Below are 27,800 nucleotides of genomic sequence, written 5' to 3'. Positions count from 1 at the left end.
CGTTCTGTGTGTCTCTGATTTCATTTAGCATAATACCATCTAGGTCCATCCATGTTGCAAATGGCAAGATTTCATTCTTTTTTATGGCTGAGTACATTTTATGGATTTTGACAAATGTATAATGGCACTACAGGTATCCACCATTGCAATGTCATACAGAATAGTTTCATTGTCCTAAAAATCGCCTGTGCTTTACCTATCCATCCCTCCCCCCTTTGAGCCCCTTGGCAACCACTGGTCTTTTTAATGTCTCCACAGTTTTACTTCTGACAAAATGTTTTATAGATGGAATCACACAGCATATAGCCTTTTCAGATTGGCTTCTTGTACTTAATAATAAGCATTTAAGTTTCCTCCATGTCATAATGTGGCATGATACCTCATTTCTTTTTATCACTGAATAATAAATATTCCATTGTATGGATGTACCATGGTTTGTTTACGCATTCACCTGTTTAAGGACATGTTTGTTTCCAAGTTTTGGCAATTATGAATAAAGCTGCTGTTAACAGTCATGTGCAGATTTTTCTATGAACATAAGTTTTCAACTCATTTAGGTAAATACCAAGGAGCTCTGTGCTTACCTTTACTACTGAGCACCTCTACCTGAGAAGCAGATGTAACTCATTTTGTATACGATACATTTTATTTTGTGTGTTCTTAATTCTCCTTCTGGCTCTTCCTTACAAGCTGTCTTTCCTTCAGTTGTAACCATACTCATGCTTTTCCTTCCTTGAGATGGCATGTTTCATTACCTACTATTCTAAATCGTTTAGTTCAAGTTTCCCAGTAATCCTACAAAGCATTGTACTCAGTCTCTTGAACCCATCAGCCTAGTAACGTTTTCACTAAAGTTGGTGATAACTTCCTAGTTGCCAAAATGCCCTTCATTTCTTATATTAATCTGGTATTGCCATGTGCTTCGCCACCAACTATTGAAAGTTCTTTTTTTAGCTTTTGTGGTGCCAGTCTTTTTTGCCTTTCCCTTTATAATATTGCTTTCCTGTTTTTCCATGTGCTATGTAAATATTGATGTTTCTAAAGGTCCCATCCTAAAGCTACCTTCATTATGCTGTGCTTCTAGCACTCTCTCATAACTTCAGCCCAGTCTATAGGCAGAAATCTTCAAACTTCTATTTCCAGTACAGACGTCTCCAAAGCCAATGACCCAGTTTTCATCATCTTATTAAACATTTTCATCAGAGTGTCTTTCAGACACCGCAGACTCAATATGTGCAAAACTAAATGGCTGAGAGGTAGTATGAGTTTGGGGGTAGTTGTAAAATTATTGGTTTTTTGGTTGTGGTGGTGGTTACATAACTTTGTATGCATTGGTCATGAAACTAAACACCAAAAAGAGTGAATTTTATGTTGTGTAAAAAAGTAAAGCTCAATAAAGAAAGTCAAAGGGGCATCCCCTGCTAAAAACTAACCTAAATGGTTAATCAACTTACGTTTGTATTCCTAATAGCCATTAGAGTTGGTGACACCTTATGGGAACTCTTATTAGGTGGATGGGTGGATGATTAAGATAAGCATATTAGCTGAAGCCTCCTGGATCTTACATAGTTCAAGACAGAGAAATGTTAGATATGATCAGATTTCTTAAAACATTAGAGGGAAAAAAACCTACATATTTTAGAGTGATAATTTATGACTTGGTTAATGTTTTTGATATTTACCGATGTTTATGCCATTTATGAATATAAGTAAAACTAAATATAAGCAGTTTTCAGTTTGCCAAGGGATTATGTTTTAAAGGTTGCTATAAATTCTTGCATTTGAAAATCAGAATATATTTTCTCATTAAAGCGATAACCTATATGATGAATATTGAACACCACTCTATGGCCTGGGTTAGGTTGTAATTAGGCTAGTAGTCCCAGATTCATTTTCCCCTCAACCTCTGTAAGAACACTGACAAATACTCATATTCAACATATCAAAATTTGGGAGAAACATTTCCTAACCCCAAATTCATTACCCAATGGAGAATCACAATCAGTGGACTATGCAGTTTTACCTTTTTGAAGAAAACAGTTTTATCTGTTTTGTCATCTCCTCACTATCTGCCATTTGATGCATCAGTAACACTTCAAAATAGGCTAGTTTCCCCTTTTGTTATATAGTTGCAGCATTTGAAGACAATCACAGTCATTTTCCCTTCTCATCAATCCCAGTTAGTATTTCTCTATATTTATTCTGAGACTGTGACTCCCAGAAAAGATATAATAGAAAGTAGAGGGACAGGTTAGCAGTGATCCATTGTGTTCCAAATCTATAATGTTCATTCACTAAAAATATTCACAGGTAGATAGGAATAACCCTGAGATTTGTGGACACTGAAGATTATTTTTCCAGTACTCTACTATATGCTCAGAATGACAAAGAACCAAGTAGTAGATACAAGAAACGTGTATCTCTAGTACCTCATTAGATAAATACTTGCTACCAGAATACTGGACATTAGACTAAGATTGAACGTTAACTAGTTTCCACCTACTACTTAGAGAGGACCATTCTATCAAAACTGCACAGTGTTCCTAAGAACAATCTTGCAATCATTTTGTTAAATGTTAAATCCTAAAACTTTACCTCTTAGTCTAGGATAAGTAAAAAGTAACAGTGTAATATTTTGGCACATGGCCAAAAGTTAACATTGCTCTGCAGACTCAGAAGACGAAAATTCCTGTGAAAAATGTTTAATTAAAGGAACAAAAGAAAACTGTATAAAGCATTTGCTTGGCAATCTATGGGAAAGAGGAAGTTACAAGAAGAGAACAATTGAGGTGAAAAAGAGTTAACTAAGATAAGGATAAATTGCCAGAAAATTAAAAATGTAAAGTCAGAAATACAATCTACATTGAAAGACATAAAGAGCAGAATTAACAGTACAGAAAATCTCATCAGTGATGTATAGGTTAAACCCAAGAAATTCTTCTAGCATAGAGAAGAAAAAGCAAACAGTTCTGAGGGAGAAGTTAGTAAATAAAGGAATAGAAATAAAGATTAATTCACAAATTCCTGTGGAAGGGATATAGAACATTGAAAATCTAAAGTAAGAAAATCACATAACTTTAGTGAGATATGTAAAAGAATATTTTAATGTACTAAGAGGCGTGCCATATTTTTGAATGGAAAGACATATGGAGATGGAAACTTAAAGGTATGATAGAAGAAAACATCCTTGAGGTGCCGAACACACCATTTATGCAGAGTAAAGAGGCACACATTCCCAACAAGTTGGTGAAAATAGATTCACAAATAGACATGTGAAGGAAATATTTTTCTAATTTCAAGAAGAAAGTTATCTAACCATTCTTTTTGGAATTTAAAAATGGTTTAATATTAGCTGCCATATTAACATTAATATGTCAAAAGAAAAATTATATAATAATTTCAGTAGATTCCAAAAAGTCATTTGGTAAAATTCAATGTCCATAATTAGTTTTTAAAGATATTAAAAAATACTAACATGAGCATATGTTCTCTACATGACAAAGAATATTTTAAACCAAAAGCCAATATCATACTTATAATGAAGCACTAGAGATATTCTCTTTATAATAAAGAACAAGATAAAAATATTCTTACTATCTTTGTTATAGATGTTTTGAATAATGTAATAAGACATGAAATTAAAACAGGAAATATAACTATTGAAAGGGAAAAGACATTTATTATATGTACATAATATATATACAAAAGCTGTAAGTTTCTGATTGATTTACCCTGGATACGGATATTAAGAGAAAAGATATGAATACATTGCGAGCAGGAGTAGATGCAGCATGTATTTCTATAGTTTTCTCATGTTCTTTTTTCCCTCTGTGGGGTGTTGGGGGGAGGACCTGTTAGAGCAGAAAAAGAAGCCAATTTCTCGTTCTGCCTCTGCCCTTTTACACTGGGCTGACACCTCCATTCCAGGAGAAAGTACACCAACACATATACCTAAGAGAATATTTATAAACATTGTCTTGGTTCTTGAAATAAGCTTAGCACTAACAAGACCATATCCTCCTCAGGGTTGGGGGGAAAAAGAGTCAGTGCCTAGGGATTCTTGAAAAATATCTCCTCTCCATCTCTGTAATGTCTCAGGAAGCTCATTTTCCACAAATATCTAAGAACCTGACCATTTTTTAATTAGTCAAAGATCTTAAGAAAATGACCACAGTCATAATAAATATGTAAAACTTAATAGTTTTTTTGTATGCTACGAGTGAGTATTTAGATGGTGTAGTGAGGGAAGATTCTATTTACACTAGCAAACACAATAAAATTTCTAGACCTAATCTTAGAAATAAAAGCATGGCTTTCTAGGTTCAAGAATAAACTTTACTGTGAAATAGAAAAATAAAAATGAAGAAAAGGGGAGACTCAGCATGTTTCTGAAAGGTAATAAATAGTGCAGGAAGGTTAGTTCTTCTGAAATTATTTTATTTAACCTTACAAAACAATCCTGAAGTTTACCTGGAAGATCAAATATATGAGAATAAAAACAAAGAGTAAGTCAAGAGGATTTGTACCACCAGATATAAGAAGTTATCACAAAGTTGCAATAAGTAAAGCAGTGTAGTACTGATAGGAGAATGACAGATCAGTAGGGACGGTAAAGAGTGCTGAAACAAAGTCTGAGTATATATATATATATATATATATATATATATATATATATATATATATGAAATTAATGTATGATAAAGGATGCATGGAAAATCAACAGAATGACTACTATCTAGTGGTTGGATGTAGGGAAATTGATTACTTTGGAAAAATCAAGTTATACATAAATACAAATATTGTTCGTTTTCTCCTGTGTCCTTTTGCAATTTTTTTATAATCATGGAGGAAAGTTATAAACAATATTCCTAGGATATTCCACAGAAAGTCATCCAATATAGGAGTTAAAGCACTGAATAAAGTTCTGGAGGAGGTCTGAACTCTGTTCTGATTCTGCCTCTTATCTAGTTGTGTGACCTAGGGTAAGTTATTTCATCATTGTGCCAGTTTTCTTAATTTTAAGATGAGAGATTGAATTTTATTTTCTTTAATTTTTCCATCCAAGTCTAAAATTTGTAAGTGTTCTGAAGTATAATAGTATAAGAACAATTCAGAACAATATTTACCTAGGAGATAGCAGCATGAAATCTGGAGTCAGACTGCTTGGGTTCCAACCTTGGTTCCAGCACTTACTAGCTGTGTGATCTTAGGGAAGTTTTTCATCCTGCGTGTATCTGTTTCAACTAAAAATAAACTGAGGGTCATGATAGTACTTCATAGGCTTGTTGTGAGAAATAAAGCAATGCATGGAAGTGCATGAAATGATGCCTGGCATATATTTGCTCAATTTCCCCATTTTTTTTTTCAATTTGAGATGCCAGGAACATAATTCCTCTACCCCCCACATCCACTCAAGCACCATGAAATTGAGACCTTCTTCCTGACATTTTTGAGGGAGATTCTGATACACATTGGTAAGAGAGGGATTCTATGGGTAGGAAAAAAACTCTCCAGATGATTCTGACCCTTTGCCTATTCTTTTTACTCCCCATCCTAAAGAGACTGTATTATCAGGGTCTTTGAAATAGAGCAGCAGCTCCCCAAAACTATAGCAGGTGAATAACATCGGGTATTAGTACATTCGAGACTGATAAAACTTCAATGAGATATAAAAAAAATTCTATTTCAATTTATTTGATAAATTTAGTGCACAGGGAATGAATTTTAATCTTTTTCTAACATATCTATAAATATTCCTAGAACAGTTTTCCTTTAATACAGTTGGGGAAGTGCTAGATAAAGTTTAAGTGCATTTTAACACTCGAAATTAAATGAGGTACTAGCACTAAAATATTATATCCAGAGGCTGATGAAAGTCTAGTCAGAGATGAACTCTATTAAAGTATTATTTCATTTTCCAATTATGTTCTACAGATTTTAAAAAATACATTCATAAATGTCTATAATCAGCTTTTTTGTAATTTTCAATTGATTATAGGCCCTCTAATGTGTGGATTATCTGCTATCATCATTTAGTTTCATTACCGCTTTATTTTGGTCACTTTAATACTTCAATAAGGCATTCCGTTACAAAAGAATGTATACTAAAAATTTTCCCTAAAGTCTAAAACGTTATACAGCCCTTTCAGTAACTAAAATAAAAAAGGTTTCTCCATGTTAATCCCATTTTTGTTGTATTTCAACTGAAAGCAAAGTGAAAATTCACTCATGGATGCTAATAATAGGTCTTATTTTACTTTAATCCCTTACCCAGTAGCATCTTGCACTTTTCCTGAAATACTCAGGCTGCACTTAAATGTCTTCACAGGTGTCCAGAGGAGGGCAAATTTTCTATGATTACTATTTGGATCAAGGAAAGAGTCCTGTTTGATAGAGAATATTTCCACAGCCATAGTAAACCTTGACCCAAGAGCAATGGAATGGGAAATAGTAGGGACCTTCTCTTTTATCATTGCCTCCCTCGTCAAACAGATGATTCCATGGACCAGATTGGGTTAATGGGAAAGTCGGCTTATATATTTGCTATGAGAAAGAGTAGACATAACTTTCCTAAATTGATGTGGAAAATCCTAAATCTGGGGCAGCAGAAAGGGAAATGGAGTTTTTATAGCCACTGGGGTTCTGGCTAGGGTAGCAATTTCATGGACACTTTTGTATGTAACATGTTTTAGAAGGAATAAGACAGGAGTTTCATGTACATATTGAACAATCCACGTATATAGGTTTTCTCTCTTGCCCTCTCTAATCGTCAAGTTGATAATTAGGTATACAGGGGATGATTTTGATTGGTTTTCACAACGTACCTCTTAATTTCCCTTTAATAAGTTTGGAAAGTGAAGATTATTTGAAATAACAACTACAAATTTTGGAACATGGAAATTTGTTCAATGACTAGAGAAGTCACTGAGGCAGCTATAAAATTAGGATAATTAAGTGATTTCTTAATTAATTGTATTAATTTCTTAGCATTGGAGAAAGGAATCTACTATGTTCAGGGAATTGTTTTGTCTACTAGATCCTAACATTTATTTAAAATTAATTTCAGATTCTTTCTGTGACCCCTCTACTCACTTCGAAAGAGTTGTGAAGGCTCTTCTGATCAATGCTTTCGATAAATCATTTCTGGGAACATTGTATGGTAAGTTAATAATATGGAACAACTTTTTTCCCCCAATTTTTAAAAAACTCCACTGTTTTATATATTAAACAAAACCAAGGAGACCTATTCTTAAGGCCTTCCAGTTGGCCTCTCTAGGATCAACTGTACCAAAAGTCCATTCGCATCAAAAACTTGTTAGTGTTTATTATTTGTGAAATGTGGAATGCACAAAAGAAAGACATGATGGTCCTACCCTTAGAGAGTTTATAGTGAATTTTAAGAGAGAGGACATACACTTATAAAGCAGCAGGGTAGTTCAACACTCCCAGCCTCCCTAAGCTCCTAGAATCTCACCAAAAGTTATATGCTGTTTTCTGCTTTTGTGCCTTTGCTTATGCTGTTCCTCCTTAGACCATAATCCCTTTCTACCTTGAATTTTACAAATGAGTGTAAAGTCATTTCCACTTTGAAAGCTATCTATGACCCACTCAAGTAGTATTTGTCACTCCCTCATTTGCGCTATCATTATCCTGAGCATGGTGGCACTGATGTATTGAAAATGGTTTTTTTGCCTTCCTCCCTTTGAAGAGTCTAACAAGAAACATACCTTATATATACACTTATCACTTGCCTCTAGCACTGAATCTGGCACTTAATAAAGATTGTAAATATGTTTGTTGACTCGCTAAGTGCCAAAATAATATTTCATTCATAATTATTGAACAAATATTTACTGAGTGCCGACTAAGGGCCAAGCATTACTTAAGAGCTGAGGATGTTGCAATGACTATGACATAAGATTCCTGCCCTCATGTTGCTTAAAATCTAATGGGAAAGACAGACAATGAGTAAACAAATATGTAACAATATAATTTCAACTAGTGATTAGTTCTTGAAATAAAGTAGGGTAAGGAGATTGAGAGTGATAAAGGAAAGTCTACTTAGTTAAATTGGTCAAAAACGTCTCTGGAGAAGTAATTTCTGAACAGAAACCCGAAGGGAGGGAGGATATAATAGATGGATCTAGCAGAGCACATAGCAAGTGCAAAGACCCTCAGGAAAGAGTACGTTTGAAGTGTTCAAGGAACAATTAATTAAGAGAAGGCCTGTGTGGCTCTGTTATTTTCCCTAATGCTGTGATGGAATAATTCTTTTTTTGCTTCATTAATTTTTTTTTAATTTAAAATGCTTCTAACCTAGCAACCAAGTATCTTCCTAAAACTATGAGACGACATCTTTAAGTATTCAGTTATTTAAATATTTCATGAGGGCAAAATTACTGGTCATTTTGTTGTTTTTATTCATCCTCTGAACAGATGGCATCAGGCAAAAATCATATGCACAAGATATGTTGACATCTCTTAATCATTTGGATAACCACTTTGTTCAGCCTCGTCTAGAGAGCTTATACTCTAGAAGTCGTTGGAAAGAGCAATATAAGGTATACAGTTTTATTTGGTTTTGAATCTCTGGCGTGGGCAGTGGGGGAGGGATGTGTGAGAGACCTCTCAGGATATCAGTATTCTGTCAAACTAAATAGTCTTATAAATTATCAGCATTTTTCTTTGTTAAATAATCAGCTTATTGTTTCTCACCTCTTCTAAAGGTTATTTTAATCATTGTAATGATTTAATCGTTTTAATCATTTACATCTGTATCTATGAGTATCCTATAATTAAGTAGTTTTAAATGATGAATAACTTTAGAACACCTCTAGGGCTTAGCTCATCTATTAAAATGAAGAGATTGTCTCATAGGACATTCATTGTTGTTTCAGAAAAGCAATTGTTAAATAAATTAATAGAGAAACAGTGGGTTTAACTTGAACTTAACTGAAGGACGTTTTAAGGAGCACTAATAATGTGAATTTATACTGTAAATCTTCAAGAGGATGATGTAGAATGTAATAACTGTCAAATTTGTGTTTTACCATGTGGCTCTTTTTTATAAAATACTTACACCTCCTAGGATAATTGATTCCTATAACATAATTTGGGAAATACTCACCTAGGTTGTCTTTGATATCCTTCTCCACTGTAAGATTTTGTAATTCTACCAATTTGGGTAAAGCATCTTTTAAATTTATAAGATTTATTTGATTTCATGTTATCATCTAAATTTCTTTCTTTTTTTTTTTTTTTAGCTGAGCCATCCTGCCACCTGTTGGCAGCTCAGCTCAGGCCAGACATCGAACCGCTGTTGCTCAGAGCTCACACTCTTGAGCGAGCTCTTAACCAACTAAACCACTCGGCCGGCCCCTCTAGATTTCTATTTTATGATCTCTAATAGTAGAGGGTGTACGATATGATTTTTAAGATTTTTTTTTCTCTCTACTTCTAACATTCTATCTTTTGATGATTAGCAAGAGGAAAAAAGGCAAGATAAGAGAAGTTCAAATTCCCGACAGTCCTTTTAGCACTTAAATCATTAGCTACTCTGCTTTATTTACGTCAGAGTTTTTGGCTTCATCCTGGCCTGTTCAGCCTTAAATTACCTAATGATAAATTAGCCACAGATGGTTTAGGTTTAAGGGACAGTTATGGGATTTCAAAGAGAGGCAGAAGACTTCATTTGCGGGGGATGGCTAGAGTTTAGGGTCACCATATATATCTTTTTAACTTTGGATGAGAGTTTAAGCTCTAAACTCTTCCTTAGATACAGAAACTATCTACCTACTTAAATATTTTCTTACTTTGAAGGCAAAGTGGATAGTACAGCTCATAGAACATGATATAAATATTTTTATTTTTACAGAAATAAAAATAGCATTATTCACTGACCATTTAATTTTCCCAAGTAGTTTCCATGCAAAGTAAAGTATTGTATTTGATGTTCAAAGTTAACCCCATGAGGAAGGCACTATTATTTCCTCCGTTTTAGAGTTGAGGAAACTGTGACTCAGAAAAACTGAGTTAACATAAGGTTACACAGCTAGTAATTAGCCAGGCCAATACATTTAAACCTAGAAGCCTCAGGTTTCTAGGGTTACCCTTACTCCCAAACCCATACCACTATGCTGAATTAGCTTTACTATACAGTGGAAGGTGATGCTAAATTTGGATAACCCAATGTTGAAATAATAACTGTAAGATACAAGAAATATTAGCTCAAAGATTTAGAGACATAAATGATTCAGGACAGTCTTGGTCAGGATAACCTAGGTTATTCTGCAAAAATTAAATAATATGACAGACAAAATAAACCAACAACAAAATCTCAATAGCTGAACCCAAAAAGTTTACTTTTTACTTACTTGTATGTCCTGTGTGAGTGAACAGGAGTTTTCTGCTTATCGTAGTCTCAGGGAACTAAGCTGATAGAGCTTTTCAGCTCAGCATGTGCTTCCATGAGCAACACAGAAGCAGGAAGGGATGGTGGTTAGTCACCTACTCCCTCTGAGTGTCACCCTATAAGTGACATGTGTCATGAAGTGTCATGAAATACGAGAAGTATTAAAGGTAAACAAAAGACAATATTGTTGTGAATCATACAATGTAAAAAGGAAACTATCAGTATGTTGGATACTTAATTGCTGTCAGGCTGATAGTGAATGTGGATGTGGGTTAGTTACCCTGCTAAAATGCTCATTGTGTGCAGTTCAAATATTACTAATTAGGACAGTATTATCTAGCACAGGCCTAGGGCACAAGCAAAAGTACTCAAGCACAAGCAATTTCACAGCTTAATAAAGCTTATTTCTGAATGCCAAATATTTTCTCAGTTTGTTGACTCAGCTAATTGCTAAATCAGCTATTACACTGTCCATATCATTACTGGCCACCTAGCAATCCTAGTTCCAACTTGTTTATTTTCACAGTGTTTTAGTAAGTCACTATAGGAGGATTAAATTATTTCTGGAATATTTTGTGGAAACTACAATATAATTCACACAATGGAGACTAAATGTGATCTTGTTTTTGTCAATTTTTGACTTAAATGGATTTACTTTTTATTATATTCTGAATTTCTGCTGCTCATTGTTTCCTATTTTTAACTAATACCTCATTAACACTCACTAGAGAAGAGAAGAAAAAAAAATCTGTGAAGAACACTGCTTAATAGTAACTCAATAGTTGTGAGGGATATGAAACTAATGGTTTTGCTAGTCTGGTTTTTTTTCATTTAATAGCCTAAATTATAAATTCTTTTTTTTTTAATTTAAAAATATCTTGTCAAACACCTACTATGTACTCAGTATTAAAGTTAGAAATACCAGTATTTTCCTCTTGCATCTCATCCTATTGTGATTCCTAATTTCAGTTTTAATTTGGTTGGGTTTGTTGTGTGTTTTATTTTGTTGTTGTTGTTCTAATCCTTTAAAGTTTCATTACCCCCTTTTGTTTTTTCAGGAGCGCATAGCAAATTATCCTAATGTAACTAAGCAAATGACAAACGCTAAAGACTGTTGCTGTCAGGCTTGTGGATTGCATCGCCACTGTAAATATTTAGTGCGTTTATCAGGAGCGTTATATGACACCAGGACTATGGAAACAGATGACTTCATGTCACATGATAAACAGGTATTATTTTTTCCACCCATTTTAGTTTTCAGTATTTAGAAATTTTCAATCTGTAAGCTTGCACAAATAACCCCAAGTTATTTTCACAAATGGAGAAAACACTAGAAGGGGAAAAAGAGAATAAGGAAAGAGGGTACAATTTTTAAATGTGAAAAATATGTCTTATAAAGAGATTCACTCCTAATTCAGTCAGATACTAAAATCCATGCATGTTCTCATGTATGTGTCATCCAAATAGGGGGCAGTGGGGTACAGGATGAGGATGAAAAGAGGGGTAACTGAGGCAGCCAAAGCCAAAGTCCCCTTTGAGCCCAAAGGAAAATTTGACCCAAGTGGAAAATTTTATGGCAGATAATATACCAAATTGACAGTCCACAAACTAATAATTGAAGATGCCTATTCATCCTAACATGAGAATTAAAAGAAAGCCGTGCTTCTACATAGACTATATCAGAAGGATGTCAGAGTCTAGAGCAATTACCACATACTTAAGGTGCTGTTAATTTTGAATGAATAGAAAGAACTGAAGAAAATACTTCAGATAGGTGAAGAAAAGTGTTTGATGAACAACAGCAAAGCAGTACAATGTGAAGAGAGAAAAAGTGCGGATGCAGTCTAGTACTATTTATTTTTTAATCTATATAAAAGTGTTGCATTTATAAATGCAAAAATGTTAATATTGAAAGCTTCCTCTGGTGAGTCTGTATATCCATGAAAGGTGTGTATTTTGGGGACTAGTTAGAGACCTTAATTGGACTCTAAATACTGCCAGTCAATTATTAAGGTGGAAATATACTATTTATCTGAATTCTGCTAGATTAGGTAGTATGATTCCTCAGTGTTATTGGGCAATAATTGACCAGATCCCTCTGAACAATCTGGATTGCAAGAATCACTCAGAAAGTTTGTATGGGGATAATGAATTCAGAATTAATTTTCAGTGTTTTATTTGGCAAGTTACTATAAAAACACATTTCTTCTCTCAACATAGTCATATGCACATTTCCCCATTGTTTAAAAACTAATCTATGACTTTATAAGACAGCTAGAATTTTAATATAAGTGATTTTACACTCTAAGGATCATGTTCTGTTGTATAGATAAAAATATTACTGTACATTCACTTTCTACAACTAATCCTGGAGAGGGGTGTGAATTAGAAAGCCATTTCTAGAGTTCTGACATTCCTGTGAAGGAATAAAGATTCTATATAAAATAGTTATTTCAAATATCTAACAAATAAGAGATTGCATGAAATAAAAGCCAAGAACATTAATACACCAGGAGCTGGCCGAGTGGCTCGGTTGGTTAGGAATAAGCTCAAGAATGCGAGCTCTGAGCAACAGGGCCACCAGTTGGATTCCCATATTGGCCAGTGATGCTACGCCCGAGCTGAGGTGCCACTGAGCTGCCAACAGGTGGCTGGATGGCTCAGCTGGTGAGAGCACGTGCTCCTAACAACAAGGTTGCCTGTTCGATGGTGGGCTACTCCCGCCTGCAACTAAGGCTGAATTCGGCACCTTGAGCTGAGCTGCTGCCCAGATGGCTCAGTGGATAGAGTATGTGCTCTTAACAACAAGGCTGCCGGTTCAACTCCCGCATGGGATGGTGGCTACACCCACCCACAACTAAGATTAAACACAGTACCTTGATCTTAGAGGCCCCGAGCTACCGACGGGCAGCCAGATGGCAACTCGTGCCCTCCACAATGAAGACTGAAGAACAACAACTTGGCTGGTCCCGCTCCCCAATTCCTCAACACTGTTCCCCTCCCCCAATTCCCCAATTAAAAACAAAAGAAAATATTATACACCAGTCACACAATGGAAAAATAGAAAAGTTAACAAATATATTGGAAAATGATTATTCTCCATTTAAAGGTATACAATTAAAACTACTTTAAGATGCCAGTTGATAGCTCTTAAAGTAGCAAAGTATTTTTAAATAAAATGACAAAATGCAGTTCTGTCAAGGTTACATTGAAACTAGCAGTTTCACAGAAAGTAAGATTCCTAAAGAAAGAAAGGATGTGATATATCTTTTCAGAATACTGGATAGCAATATATAGCCAGAGTTACAAAAGTATACATATTCAGTACCTGTAAGTTTATCCTTGGCAAAATAATTTAATAAAAGTAAATGACATGATCATGAAGTTTATTGAAGCATTATATATAATATAAAAAATGGAACTAATCCAAATAAAATATTGGAGTACTGATTTAATAAGCTAAGTATATTATCATTTTGTGATAGAATATAATAAAACCACTAAAATAATATTTATGAAATTTGTGAAATAAAGCTAGGTGAAAGTGAAATAATAAGCATGTATATTCATCTTTGTAAAAATGTGTGTATTTTTATATGTATTGCTTTATGCAAACATTAAACCAGTTATGGTGTATATTAAGGTAGTGTGATTAAAATTATTTAATATTAAATTTTTCAGTAATTTTTCCCTAAAAAGGAAGAATCACTTATTAAAATCTATTTTATATTCTACTAAACTACAGTGTCAGTGAATATATGGAATGGAAAAAGAAAAGGAAAGGAGAAAAAAACAAACCCATTTTAATCCAAGGTATTAAAGAGACTGCAGTCACCCCCACACTCACATTCAGGCTATTTTAGAAATGAATTCTCAATTTTGTGTTGCTGCTTCTGGTTACATAAAACTGAGACTCTTTGGGATTATCTGGGGTTCTCTTTTAAGGTACACATGATACTTTAAATGAATGCTCTTAGTGAATTTGTTTAATGATAAAACGTTTCTTCTTACCAGAGATTGGCCTCTTTTAAAGAAAGGATACGTTGATGGAAAGTGGAATTATGGGAGAGAGTAATTTCAGTTACACAGTCTTGGGTAAGGTACTGAGATGAGAGACTTTGGACCTCCAGATTGTGGTTAAGGCTGAGGGCATAGATCAGAAGGAAATCACCTGGGGAAAGAGAGATGTGAAATCTGAAAGGCGGTTGGGAGGATTGACAGCAATCTTGAATTAATTTTCACTTTTGCCCAGAGTCTGTCCAGACTCCTGCAGATGCTTGAGATCCGATGGGAAGAGGCAATAATTTTGAGGCAAATGGCAACATATAATGTGTCCATACAAAAAAGAGGCCAAGAGGAAGTTGAATCCCTTGGCTCAGCCTATTGCACTGAATGTTTCCAGAGACCTAGGATCAGAAAACAAACTTCTTCCCATCCTTCCTCTGTCCTTGAAGATCTTTTTTCTTTCTTCTCCACACTTCCATAGGAGCTGGCTCCTCCATATATAAATGAGGGCCTAGAGAAATATCTCAAGAAGCTACCTACAGTTAGCTGGATATTACAAATGTGTGTAATGCATGTTTCATTATATTTCCTTGCCTTTCACATGCTATATCTAATAAATTACAAGTCACATTCTTTCTGTTGCTTTGCAATTCGCCATCTGCTTTAGGAAAATTTGGTGACAATTTTTAGCTTTGTTTCTTCATATATATCGGATTCCTTAGTTCACATTGATAACTGAGATGACTCAGTTATCCTCAGACATCAATTTATAGAATGAGGCTAACCCTGCACCGTGGATTAATAATCATTTTTGTGTCATTTTGCTTATCTGCTCTGAGAATAGTCATTACAGAATTTATTTCTCTATCTCTGGCAATTTCTATTACTGGCTGTCTTGTTAGAATAGAGTCCTTAATGTCCAGAAATGCAATTAGATAATTAACAGTAGTCTCTGAATACATTTCTGGAAATTGAAGAACACTATTCCAACAGCATAGGTTAATTTTACTTGTTTTAGTACTTTGTATAAATAGAATCCTACAATGTGTTTTATTTACATTAATTCCTAAGGTATAACAGGCTGTAAGAATGCATGAAAATGGGTGAGGTAAGAGGAGAGGTCCACTTGCAGTATTACAGCTTATTATATATGTTCAGTGTTTTCTATGAAGCCTTACTTACAATGGTTTAGGCTCTTCCATATAAAACGTGATCATATTTTGGGAAAAATATAGTTTGAGACTATTCTGAAAGTAATTTTGGGTTTATTGACCTATGTCAGTGTGAGTAGATGCCAAGAGGGTGGGAATTAGAAATAGAAAAAAGTAAACTATAATGTTTAATATTTTCAATGGGTTTTTTGTTTCAAACAAAATATTGAAAAAATATATAAAAAATATAAAATATAAAAATATAAAAAAATATATAAAAATATTTTAAAAATACATAAAAATAAGGATTTTTAAGCACTTCTCCTTCCCTCTTTTGCCAACTTAAAAATTCTATACAGATAAACCCCCTTTATTTTGTGGAAAAATAGACTGCAATGTGATAGAAGTAAAAATCACATTATTCTCCTACAGTATTTTATCCAGAACACCTATAAGAGATTTCCCCCACACAGTCTACTCTGATGGCAGAAATAGAGAGATACGGGGTACCCTTAGTGGCCACTGCAACTACTGTGGTATCTTTTCCCTTCAAGTGGGAGGTATTGGCAAGTAAGTTGTTGTAATTGATATGACTGGTTTGATGATAATGTTGAAATGGGAAAGATATTTAAGTAAGCAGTGTACAATAATATCTGATTATTTCTAATGACCTAAAAAAAAGAAAGGCTTTCACAGAACGTGAACAGAAATTTCAACATGCTTTTTCTTCAGCTTTTGGTGATTTTTAAGAAGGATTATAAGCTGTCCCTAATACTGTCTTCACCATCTGATGCCTCAAACCTGACTGTTGCCAGTCTTCATACTTAACTTTTTTTCATTTTTGCCAATATACTCTTAGATTATTTCTTGAATTCATCACCTCTAGAATCCATTATAGTATGGCTTCAGGAAAACAGTAAGTTCTTTGTCAAATAGTATGCAAGTTACGTAGATCAATATTATTACTATACACTTGTACTGAACTCAGGAAAGCATAACCCACTAGTGAATTTAGACACAGACAAATATTTAAATTAGCAAGAAGTTTGTCTATTTCGTCAGGTCACTTCACGAAAATAAGATTGTTCATGTTATGATGTTTGGAGCCCTATATGTTGCATTTTCTACAATAAGTGAAATACTGTAGGTACAGTTATATTTAATTTGGTCAGTGCAATGACACTGTTTTCCTATTTTAGCTATAGGTGTGTATAACAAAGCATATATTCAAAATATTCTAAAAGAGAAATGTTCTGGTTGGGATTTCACAAGATTAGCATTTTTTTTAGCTGAGCCATCCTGCCAGCCACCTGTTGGCAGCTCAGCAGCAGGTCAGCTCGGGCTAGGAATCCAACCAGCGACCCTGTTGCTCAGAGCTCACACTCTTGAGTGAGCTCTTAACTAACTGAGCCACTTGGCCGGCCCAAGATAAGCATTCTTAATTATAGAATCCTAGAAGTCCATGTAAACATAGAAATTAAAATTCTTATAGTTTTCTAATAATAAAATATTAGTGTGTTATAATTATATCAGACCCCATTAATTAATGACACAAACATGACTAAACACAGTTATTTTTTACTTTAGAAAAAAAATTTATTTTTTTTTTAAGATTTTTATTGGGGAATTGGGGAATGGGAACAGCGCTGGGGAATTGAGGACGGGGAACAGACAAGTTGCTGTCCTTTTGTTCTTCAGTCTAGTTGTGGAGGACGTTGCTTCACTGGCCCAAGTTAGCACCGTCATTGCGCTCTTCCCAGGCAAGGCAGATCATTCGCCAGCTTCTGGACAGCCGCTCACAGCAGCTGCTGGCCGCTCACGCTGGCTGCTGGCTACACATGGTAGCCCATGGCAACCCACTGCAGCAGGGGCTGCAGCCTATGCCGTCGCCGGCAACTCACGGCAGCCCAGCTCCAGGTCGAGCTGTTGGTCAGCATCTTAGCTGTAGAGGGCAGTGTCACTGGCCCTCATATGTGGGATCCGAACTGGGGCCCTCTGGTGTCCCAAGCCAGTTCTTAACCAACGTGCCACTTGGCTGGCCCTACTTTACAAAATTTTTTAGGAAAAATGTGTTTAGTATAAACTGCCAATACTTAATTGGTATGAGAGTTTGTGTCAATTTTTGCTTATAAGCTAGAAATTTATCACAGTCCAGGAATTAACTGAGTAACTGTGTACATTGAGTAGTTTGCATGGTTTTCTTGCTTTGAGGTGTGCCCGTCCTCCCGTCTTACAAGCCATTTTTCTTCACCTTCCCAAACTCTGTTTTTTAAAGACTTAGTTCAAGCATCACCTATCTGAGAACCCTTCTCCTCTCTGGATTGGGTTGTCGCTCCTCTGTATCTTGGTAGCATCTGGTGGGTAACATTTGACACATTGTTTCATAATCATTTGGTTTTCTTCCAAGACTGTAAGCTACCCTAATACAGGTAGTACATACATCTTTCTCTTATGTATCAGCCCAATGGTACTCAGCTTGTTAACTGGGCTATATAAATAAGAGAAAGTAAAGGAATCATGGTGTAAGCATTTAAAAAAAATGAATAATGCATTTATTAGATCCTACTATTAAAATCTGAAAACCAGAAAGTCTGTATAGTAATTACTATATTATTCATTTCATATGTCAGATTGTGTTTATTTCTTGATTTAGGTGTTCTTTGTTGGCAGAGTCTGTGCTGAACGCACCAAAATTTATCATAAACTGAAGCATTTTAAATTCAAGCTGTACCAGGACTGTTGCTCAATGGTAAAGACAGAAAAAGTTGAAGATGAACAAGTTAAAGAAACAGTGGAAAGAATTTTCAATAAGTTAAAAGAAGAATGCTGGATTGAGGCGGTAAGGTGACTCTAAAAGAACGATCTCATTCAGTAGGTTCTGGAGCCTAATTATGATCAGCGGAAGGATAAAATGATTAGAAGGCAGTGAAATTTAAAAGAGAATCTCTCCTTCTCTCCCGGTCTTTGTATTTTCTCTTCTTCCACCCATTCCTCTCATGCTTATCATTGCCCTACCCTAGATAGGTGCCCTGATGTCCTAAACATGCATTCAGCTCATCAGGCACATTTTAATCAACAGTAATACTGTCCCTTAATGTAGGCATCTCTTTCCTTCCACTTTTATATATGTGGTACTTCTTACATATATATTAAGCCCCCGTATTTTCTTTGACAGAGCATAGGACTCTGCTTATCTGCTTCCTATCCTTTAGAACATTCTTGTGACCTGAGAGTGAAGAAGCACTTGGTGCCAGTGAGAAAAGGATCTCGGCTGCCAGTTCTAATGCCACCCACATCCTCTTCTTGAGGACATGGGACTTAGCAGTGAGCACTGTAACCGAAAATCAAGGGGAATGCAGAGGCTTAGGCCACAGCACTGATTTTGATTCCCCCCCTTTCCTGTTGATCACTAAATTTGGCATCAGGGATAAAGTGGGGGTTTTGGAGAGTGCGCTGGATTCCTGAAGATCTGCTGGCAGCTCCTGAGCTCTGGTCTGCTCACAGAGCTCTTAGAATTGTTTACAGTGCATGGAAAGAATGCTAAAATGATTGCGGTCTTGAAAAACAAGTCTAGTTACATGCATGTGTAAGACAGAACATGCGGCAGATTTTTCAGGCAACTCAGATCAAGAGTATATTTAATCTTAAAAAAAAAAAAAGACTGGAGATTCATTGCCTGGGTCATTTATATCAGAGGGGAATTTGTAAAAGAGGAAAATAAAATAGAAGAGAGCTTAGAGAATAAACTGAGGAGCAGAGGGAAAGAAAATGAGAACAACAAAACAGGAATGTCTTAAGACATGTTCCACGGAGGCCTTCTGGTCTGAGGAATGACATCAAGATGGTTTCCCTTTTGACAGTTACCCTCCCACCGCACACCACCACCCCGTGGTCTCTTTGCCTGTCCCCCACATCTTGGCACTCAATTCATCTGTCTCTCATTTTCCTCCCTTCAGCTTTTTATTTTTTATTTTGCTTCTGCTTCTCTCACCCTCAATGCTTTCCTCCCTGTCCTCTGCCTTATGCAGGAGCCATCACTTACCTGTAAGTCCCATCTTCATTTTGCTAGATGACAATAAATTCTTAAGTGTTTTTATTGATGCATTTAAGGGTTGTGAACCCTCTAGTGGGATTGAAAGACCCATTGAGACAGCACATTTTTTTAAAATTGTGTAGTAGATATAGAAAAATCACTGTGGGCCAGCCAAGTGGCTCAGTTAGTTAAGAGCTTGCTTAAGAGCGCGAGCTCTGAGCGACAGGGCCGCTGGTTCGATTTCCACATGGACCAGTGATGCTGCGCCTGAGCTGAGCTGCCGCTGAACTGCCAACAGGTGGTAGGATGGCTCAGCTGGGTGAGAGCACGTGCTCCTAACAACAAGGTTGCCTGTTCGATGGTGGCCTACGCCCGCCCACCCTAAGACTGAACTTGGCACCTTGAGCTGAGCTGCCGCCCAGATGGCTCAGTGGATAGAGCATGCGCTCTTAACAACAAGGCTGCTGATTTGACTCCCGCATGGGATGGTGGCTGCGCCCACCCACAACTAAGATTGAACACAGCACCTTGAGCTTAGAGGCCCCGAGTTGCCGACGGGCAGCCAGATGGCAACTGGCGCCCTCCACAACGAAGACTGAAGAACAACTTGGCTGGTCCCCCTCCCCAATCCCCCAACACTGTTCCCCTCTCCCAATTCCCCAATTTAGAAAAATCATGCATGTATTTATATTTATGTGTGTGTGTGTGTGTGTGTGTGTGTGTGTGTGTGTGTATAAATGGAAGGAACATTAAACTCTTGCAGAAAAAAACTAAAAGCATTTTTAAATCAATTACCTTAGAGAAAGCTTAACAGGGTTTGTGACAAGAGAAGGGACCTGGAATAAGAAAAAATATTCTTAGGAAAAGAAAGTCAAGTGGCATTCTGCTTGGAGAATAACACTTAGCACTGGCATTGAAGGTATTTCAAGATCGTATGTGTTTAGGGCAATATGCACATTTTTTTTCTCATAAAATACCAAAGAGCTTCATTTTCTTCTTGAGATCCCTCCTACTTTGAAACTATTTGTCCGTACACTTTCTCAGAAGATTTCCTGGAAACTAAAGACGCTTGTAGCCAGGATACACCTGTATGCAGCTTTCTGTGCTGTGATTAAATTTTGAAAATGGTCAGATGCTCTGACATTGCTCAACCTCACTGTGCCTACCCCTCAGTATGTGTGTGCCTTGGAGTGATAGCACTGTGTTGGCCTGGTGATGGTGATGCCGCCTTTGGCTGCAGTCTCATGGCCACGGTTACTGTAACCCTTTAGAATGCCAAGACTCAGTGCTACTTGAATGACTGTATGGCTCTTTCCGCTCTTACCTCCCAGTCATTATGTCAGTCCCTTCGTTTACTTACACAAACGATTCATTCCCATCTTCCCTCCTTGGTTTTGTTTTTCCCTTTCCTGCTCCTCCTTCCTCCAAGCATTTTTCTTCTATTATCTTAGCATTTCTTTCCCAAAACCTGCCACCTAGACTGACTTCTTCTTCTTGCTCCTCCTCCTAACAGTTGAACTAGGAAGATCTGTTTTTAACCTAATAATATTAAAGTCATAGGAGCAACCTGCGTGTAAGAAAAGAACAAATGATCAGAAAATTATAATAAAACGAAAATATATAATAAATATAATAGTAATCTAGGTCTCGTTCTAAATTAGCACTGAAGAACCTACTGTCATATGCCATTGGCAAAATTCTAACAAATTTTTTTTTGTTAAGAAGCAAGTGCCTGTGATGATGGGGTTTCCAGGGAAGTAGAATATAGGGATTGTTGGGATGGGGTGTGAATCCATGAACACCAGGAAGTGAAGAAAGTATGTCAGTACAAGTACCAGGTTTCAGTTTTATGGTTGTATTTAAAGTAAATTTTAAGTGTTATGTAAATAATAATTTTAAATTATGGTTGGATATCCCTTCCCTTTCCAAAACTCTTCTCACTTGTTCTCTTCCCCTTATTTCCCTCTTTTTAACTTTTTTTTTCCTTTTCCTTTTCTTCTACTCCTTAAATTGATGTTTCTCAAAACATGGCTCTAAACTACATGTGTCAGAATTAGCTAGAAGTTTGTGAAAAACGTGTAGTCCCTGGCCTCACTGCAGACCTACTGAATGAGAATCCTTGGGGGTGTTAAACACCCAAATTAGGCAATTCTTAAAATTAAAGATCCAGGTGCACTGCTTAAAAGTCCAGGTGGCACTCGGTTCTCTTCTTCTAAGCTCACTCCGTTGGCAAACCCTTTCCTTTTTTCAGGTCTAACTGCCACTTTTGAGTGTAAGACTCCAAACTCCTTCTTTTATGTTCTGACCTTTCTCATACTCCCACAATTCCAGCTGTTTTCATCAGTCGGTCCCTCTGGCACTCGATGGGCTTGACATAATAAGACCCAAACTCTCCAAACTTTCAATAAAGAATGATGGAAGCAGAATCTTTAGGTGGAGAGAATGGCCAGGTAATACTAACTGCCTTCTCTCTGAGTTTCACTTTCCTCTTAAATGTTTTTCTTTTTGCACATTAAAGCTGCACCCCACCCCCTCTCTTTAAATCTCAGGAATAAAATAGCATACTGTAATGGTTAAAAGCATGAATTTCAATATTTTCTACCAGTAGAATTTGGGGGCAAGTTACTTTATTTCTCTAAGCCTAAGTTTTCTCTTCAGTAAAATAGGAATACAGCAATAATAATAATTGGGATTTTGTTCGTGGAGGTTAAATGAGTAACACATTTTAAACATTTAGTATAGGACCTAGCAATTATTCATGGGTCAGTTAAGGTTAGCTATTATTAGTAATAAAAGCAAGGAGAGGTTTTCCTTAGTATAGTTGAGATAGACTGTAATTTTCCAAAATAAATAAATAAATAAAAAGATAATATAAAAAGCATAAAAACATTCAAACTTTAAAGGTTCCTAATCCTAGAGTACTTCACTTATATCTATAGAGGTTCCCTTAATAGTCCATAGGTTCTTTTCCCTCCTGCTCTTTTCTTTCTTCTTTCCAGAGAAAGTGATCTAGTCAGAGACCTTTGGAAGTGTGGGGAAGGTTTCACGGCCCTGTCTAGAAGGAACATGCACTCCTCTCTACATCCTTCCATAGCTCCCTAATCACCACAAAAGCCTGAATCATCAGGGACCCTCTCACTCACTGGGCGTAGAACCAGAGCCCATAAGGAGAGTTTAGAAACCATTGGTCAGTTAATTCCTCAAGTGAGGTAAGCACTTCGAACTCTATCAACTGTGAAATCTTCAAATCATCCTGACTCCTGCCTTATCTTATCCCAGTCTTATCTTTATCTTTGCTGTCACTCAAATTTGGGCCCTCATTACCTAAATTATTATAGTAGATTCATAACTAGTTGCCAAACTATTCTAGAATGGATGTTTTACCATTTTTCTTATAATACATCTTAGATCATGTCAGTCTCCTGCCTTAATACCTTTAGCAGCTTTCTGCCAGTCACATTATTGCTAAACTCCTTAACTTAGCATTTCGTACTTTTTATTCCCTAACCTCAACCTCTTTGGTTCAGTCTTATCTCTCTCTATTCCCCTAAAAAACCTCAGATTGAGTCAAATCCCATACTTTCTTGTCACTGTTGTATGGACTGTTGTCTCCTACAGAGAACTCTCCCCACCAAATCTTTGCCTACCAAATCTTTTTCCCAGAACAGCTTAAATGCCTCTCTTTCCTGGTCACCTCAACTACCCATGACCCCTCTTTTGAAGCCTCATGACAGTGTCTATACTTCTTTATGTCATTTGTTCTTAGTTGTCATTGGTGTATTACTACTGAACTCTGTTCTCCTTAGGGGAAGGGAATGCAATTTTTTTTTTTTTGTACCTAGACAGTCATTAGTAGGGTATTTGATATATGCTATGCATTCAACAAATTTTTGTTGAATAAGTTATTGAAGTTGTTATACTTCTATAAATATATTAGAGAATTAATTTACAAGAAAGTTATGAAATTAATAATAATGTTCAGTTTGATCTCTTTCCAATGCTTTAATGAGTTAGAAATCCTTATTTGAAAGTGAGTCCCTGTTTATGTAAAAAACGTTTTTGTTCATGATTACCATGAAATGAACTTGTTCCTGTTTGTGTCTGTAGTAGATTGAAAAGGCCTAGCTTATCTTCATTGCTTTGAGTAAAGTAACTAGCTTTTTTATTGTATACACAGAAATATGATGAACTTCAAAAATATCTGAATGATGCGGATTGCTTTCAAGATGAGAAGCTTGACTGAATTGTAACACATTTCCTTCAGAGAAGATTTTATAAATTCCTGTAAATGTGAAGATCATGAGTCTTGTTTCTCTGTATCATGTGACATATTTATATTTTTATGTACATCTTCATGGCAAAATATCTTGTTTAAAATATATATTCATCTTAATTTCCATGAAATGGCACTCTACAGTCTAATAAAGCTTTCATCTGCTGTGCATAGAAAGTATAGGCTTAATAATTTTTAAGTGTATTTTGAAGTTATATAACAATGCCTTTATAACAGATGACTATCAAGTGGATGAGCTGCTCGTGTCCTGTCAGTTTAGTAGAAAAATACTGCATTTGTAAAATGTATTTAGACCAACACCGACATGTATTTATTGCTGAATCCCTGCCCAGATCTGTTAATTATACTTTTTCAGCATCAAATGATCTTCACTAATATGTTTTTTACTACTATCATTATCCAAATCAGTGGGCCATGGAAGAAACCTCAATGCTTCAGTCAGTTCAATCCCATTGCCTCAGAATCAGACTGTAGCTTACCCATTCTAAGTAGAGGAGTGCTTTTTTTCCTTTCCTAAAGTTTCCCTTAGAAATAGATTTTAGGCCTCAAGAGTCTTTCAATGCTCACATTAAGGAATAACTTTATGATATGTGTTTTCATGCTTCATAATCATTCTTTTTTCTATTCAGTTTAGTCTATGTGTTAATGATTAAGATTTATTTTGTTTATTTTTATCCATAACTTTTCCCCTATAAGTTTTTATATTGGATCAGAAGATCTCAGAGAGACAGATTCATCCTAAAATAGTTTAAATGAATATTTTGGCATCTGCATTGCTTTGCACATAAATTTTCCCATAATATAATAAAGTAAAATGGTTTCAGAGTGAACAAATGGACCGTGTCTATTCTGTATCTTTAATTCTTAAAAGTTGTGTTCTAGTAGGATCTATTTTACTGTTGAATTTTAGATACTCGTTTTTTACTTCAAATGTTGGTTGAAACTGGCTTCATCTGTTGTGTGGTTCATAGCATGGACTTCAGTGTACATGCACACATAGAAAGCTACATTTTATTTAGTCCTCACATCAAGATTACTTCATTCTTTCTGAAGTTATCCCTATTATTATTGTAAACAAAACAGGTAGGAAAAGCTTGCAGAGTGGTGAGAAGGCTGGTGCTGATGTTGCGTGTGAGGAGTGCATACCGTTTTACTGTTGTCTGGGGTCACTGCAACTGAGCAAGCTTCTTCAGTGAGTGTTTGGAGAATACAAGAGGCTTTTAGGTACATGATAACACCAAAAGAATGGCAAAGAGACAGGCTGTTAGGAAATGAGAATAAGCGTGGGTCAGGGAGCAAAAAGCAAGTAGTCTATTAAGAAAACAAATGTTGAGGGAGCATTTGAGATTTTGTTCCTCCAGCAATTGTCATCAGTTTGGCTCAAATAAACTCTTGTAAAAATTTTCTTAAAAAAAAAAAATGTTGAGAAAATAGAACTAACGTTTGCAGTTACTGCAACATACTGTTTATTATCATCTTCAATATCATTGATTCGATATAACATTAAAAAATAGCTTGTAAACTATAGATCTCACATATCTATGAACTTTTTAGATCTGGGCATTTGTTACTATAGTGTTAGATGCTTAAGTGTTAGTTATCTATGGATAATAGAGGTGATAAGGAAGACACAAATGGACAAGTAAAAGGGAAGTTATGCTTGAAAGAATTTATATGGCTGTACAGAAGCTTTAGGGTTGTAAGAGAGGGACCAGCACAATAAAAAGGGAAAAACAAGGAAAAAAGAAATATTTATTTTATTGGCAATTGGATGTAATTGACTATTTTCTCACTTGTCTGATCCCATATTCAGATGAGTAGCTCTATTCACTACTCACTTTTTGGAGGTATTCTAGGACTTACTTAGATTCCAGTATGTTGATTGAGGTGTAATTGCAGTGCTTCAGCTATTTTGAAGGTAGTCTGTTCTCCCTGTAACTCTCTTCACACGTGATATTGAGGCAATAAGCCCAGTGGTTAAGAAAGCATAGGTTTGAAATCAGTCTTGAGGTTGAGTCCTGGTCTTTTACTTGCTAGTTACATGTACTGGAACAAGTAGTTTAATTTCGATGAGCCTCAGTTTCCTTATTTATAAATGGGTTAATAATACTTATCTCTCAGGATTGTTTGTGTATTAAGGGAGATATACACTGAGGGCTGGGCCTGAAACAATGATTGTAAATCAATAGCAACAGATGTGAATGGAAATGAGGATGTGGCTGGTAATTATGTCAGCCTGAAGATAAATGGCTATAAAGGATAAATTTGTGCAGAAGACACTCTAAAAGAAGTGTCCTACACCACTGGAATATAGTATGAACATTTATTAAATTCTTGCTTTACAAATTTTTAAGGTGTCCCTGTCTAGCATAGAAATCAAAGTTGACATCAGTTAGGAATATCAGATTTGACCATGGTCTCTGTGTTATGAATCAAAACCCATGCTACTGCAGGGCTGTAGAGTGAACAGTGAATTTTAAGTGTAAATATCACTTTTTTTCTTTTGTCAAACACAATTGCCGAATATAAAGTACCCATAGTAATAGAAAAGATAATGTCTAATGAATACAACTTTTTAAAAATCAAATATAAAATGATCAAAAACCCTTAACTTTTTAATGACACCTCCTGAGAAAGTTTTCCATTCAAATTTGCATACCTAACAAATATATATTTTTGCCTTTCTCCACATGAGTGGTGAGGAACTTAGCCTGGGAAGGGACAGATGGAAGTATGTTCCAATGGAAAGTAAAAAATGTTATATTCCGTCAGTGGGTACTTGTCCCCCATTGCAAACTAACATCACAAGATTTATGAAATAGACTAAAGTAGGCCAGCCTATTGGGAACTAAATTGTAGATAATTCCAGTCTTAAAATGCTTGCATTGCTTTTACCCATCCATTTCTATTGATAGCTCAGTTTGAAGCAGAAGCATGTTACTGAGATGCCAGAGTTGGTTTAAATTAACAAAGCCCCATTGGCTCGGGACCTCATGTCCAGTGACTTCCAAGCTAGGGCACACATGGTATTTATAGTACTGACTCTCCCAATATTGTGCTCACCTTCATTTATTCTCCATAATTGATAATGACAAGTAGAATCCAATGTACAGCTTGAGATCTTAAAGGTAGGATCATCTGAAGAGCGGACAACAGTCTAAGAGATCTATTTGGTTTGTGTTATTAAACTTCTTGAAACTCAGCTGCTATGTATTGATGTTCCTCATTACATATGTGACCCAGGTAGCCATGGAGACCTCAGATCTTGCATTTGTCATAGGCATCTTTCAGTTTCAAAGAGAAACCTTGTTTCCTCCCCAAACTATTTAGTATTGGTAAGTTCATCATAAAATATTTTATGTATCCCTGCTGATTTGCTTGTGATGCCCCAGGTCCGGAGACACGCAAACAGGAAGGCAGACAAGACACCTGCCTGCCCTTTAGGATCTACCAATGTGTTCCCTCTCCTCCCCACCCCCCACCCCCATGCCCAACACGCACGCACTCCTACCCACAGTCGGCTAATGAACATTTCCTCAGCGCTCACCCAGCTCTCGCCAGGGTGCTCAGCGGTGTGCTTTACAACATATTGAAAAATGAAAATGATATCCTCGGGGGCGCGTAATGTAGATCTGAGAGGGAAAATACATTCCCTGGCCGGGGATTTCTTAAACATTTACAGCTGATGAAGTAGTTGTTGTAGAGGTTGGGGAATTTCCCCAGCCTTCCCCCGTTAGCCTAGGCCGAAGCTGAGCTAAGCGCGTACTGAGACGCGCAGGCTTTGGGATTTACCTCTTCAGCCACTGGGAGGCCCTCTGCGTCCCCCGTCCCTCGGTGCCTGGCTGCAATTACTCACTCGTGCAGTGGCACCAGCCTTCCACCAGGGAGCCTCGGATACGCTCTCCC

At 36.2% G+C, this 27,800-nt stretch overlaps 1 protein-coding gene across 9 annotated transcripts in view; it reads left to right on the top strand.

Annotated features, from left to right (window-relative positions):
- CCDC82 (coiled-coil domain containing 82) overlaps positions 1–24,724 on the top strand; it is a 34,323-nt gene extending 9,599 nt beyond the window's left edge. For 6 of the 9 annotated variants that reach the window (XM_019657148.1, XM_019657142.1, XM_019657143.1 and 3 more), the window contains 5 exons: positions 7,067–7,159; positions 8,437–8,561; positions 11,470–11,640; positions 18,221–18,406; positions 23,778–24,724. In XM_019657148.1, coding sequence (XP_019512693.1) covers positions 7,067–7,159; positions 8,437–8,561; positions 11,470–11,640; positions 18,221–18,406; positions 23,778–23,843 — 641 coding nt within the window. In that variant the 3' untranslated portion in view covers positions 23,844–24,724. Of the gene's footprint in view, positions 1–7,066; positions 7,160–8,436; positions 8,562–11,469; positions 11,641–14,425; positions 14,507–14,897; positions 14,978–15,999; positions 16,251–18,197; positions 18,407–23,777 lie in introns of those variants that run through there. The other 3 variants (XM_019657146.1, XM_019657147.1, XM_019657145.1) reach the window with 3 other exon arrangements.
- Positions 24,725–27,800: the final 3,076 nt, after the last annotated feature.

Source organism: Hipposideros armiger, unplaced genomic scaffold (assembly GCF_001890085.2).
Source record: "Hipposideros armiger isolate ML-2016 unplaced genomic scaffold, ASM189008v1 scaffold_274, whole genome shotgun sequence".
In the NCBI taxonomy this organism is placed as follows: Eukaryota; Metazoa; Chordata; class Mammalia; order Chiroptera; family Hipposideridae; genus Hipposideros; species Hipposideros armiger.
Note: the sequence above shows the minus strand (reverse complement) of the source record. Positions and strands in the feature narration are given on the sequence as shown.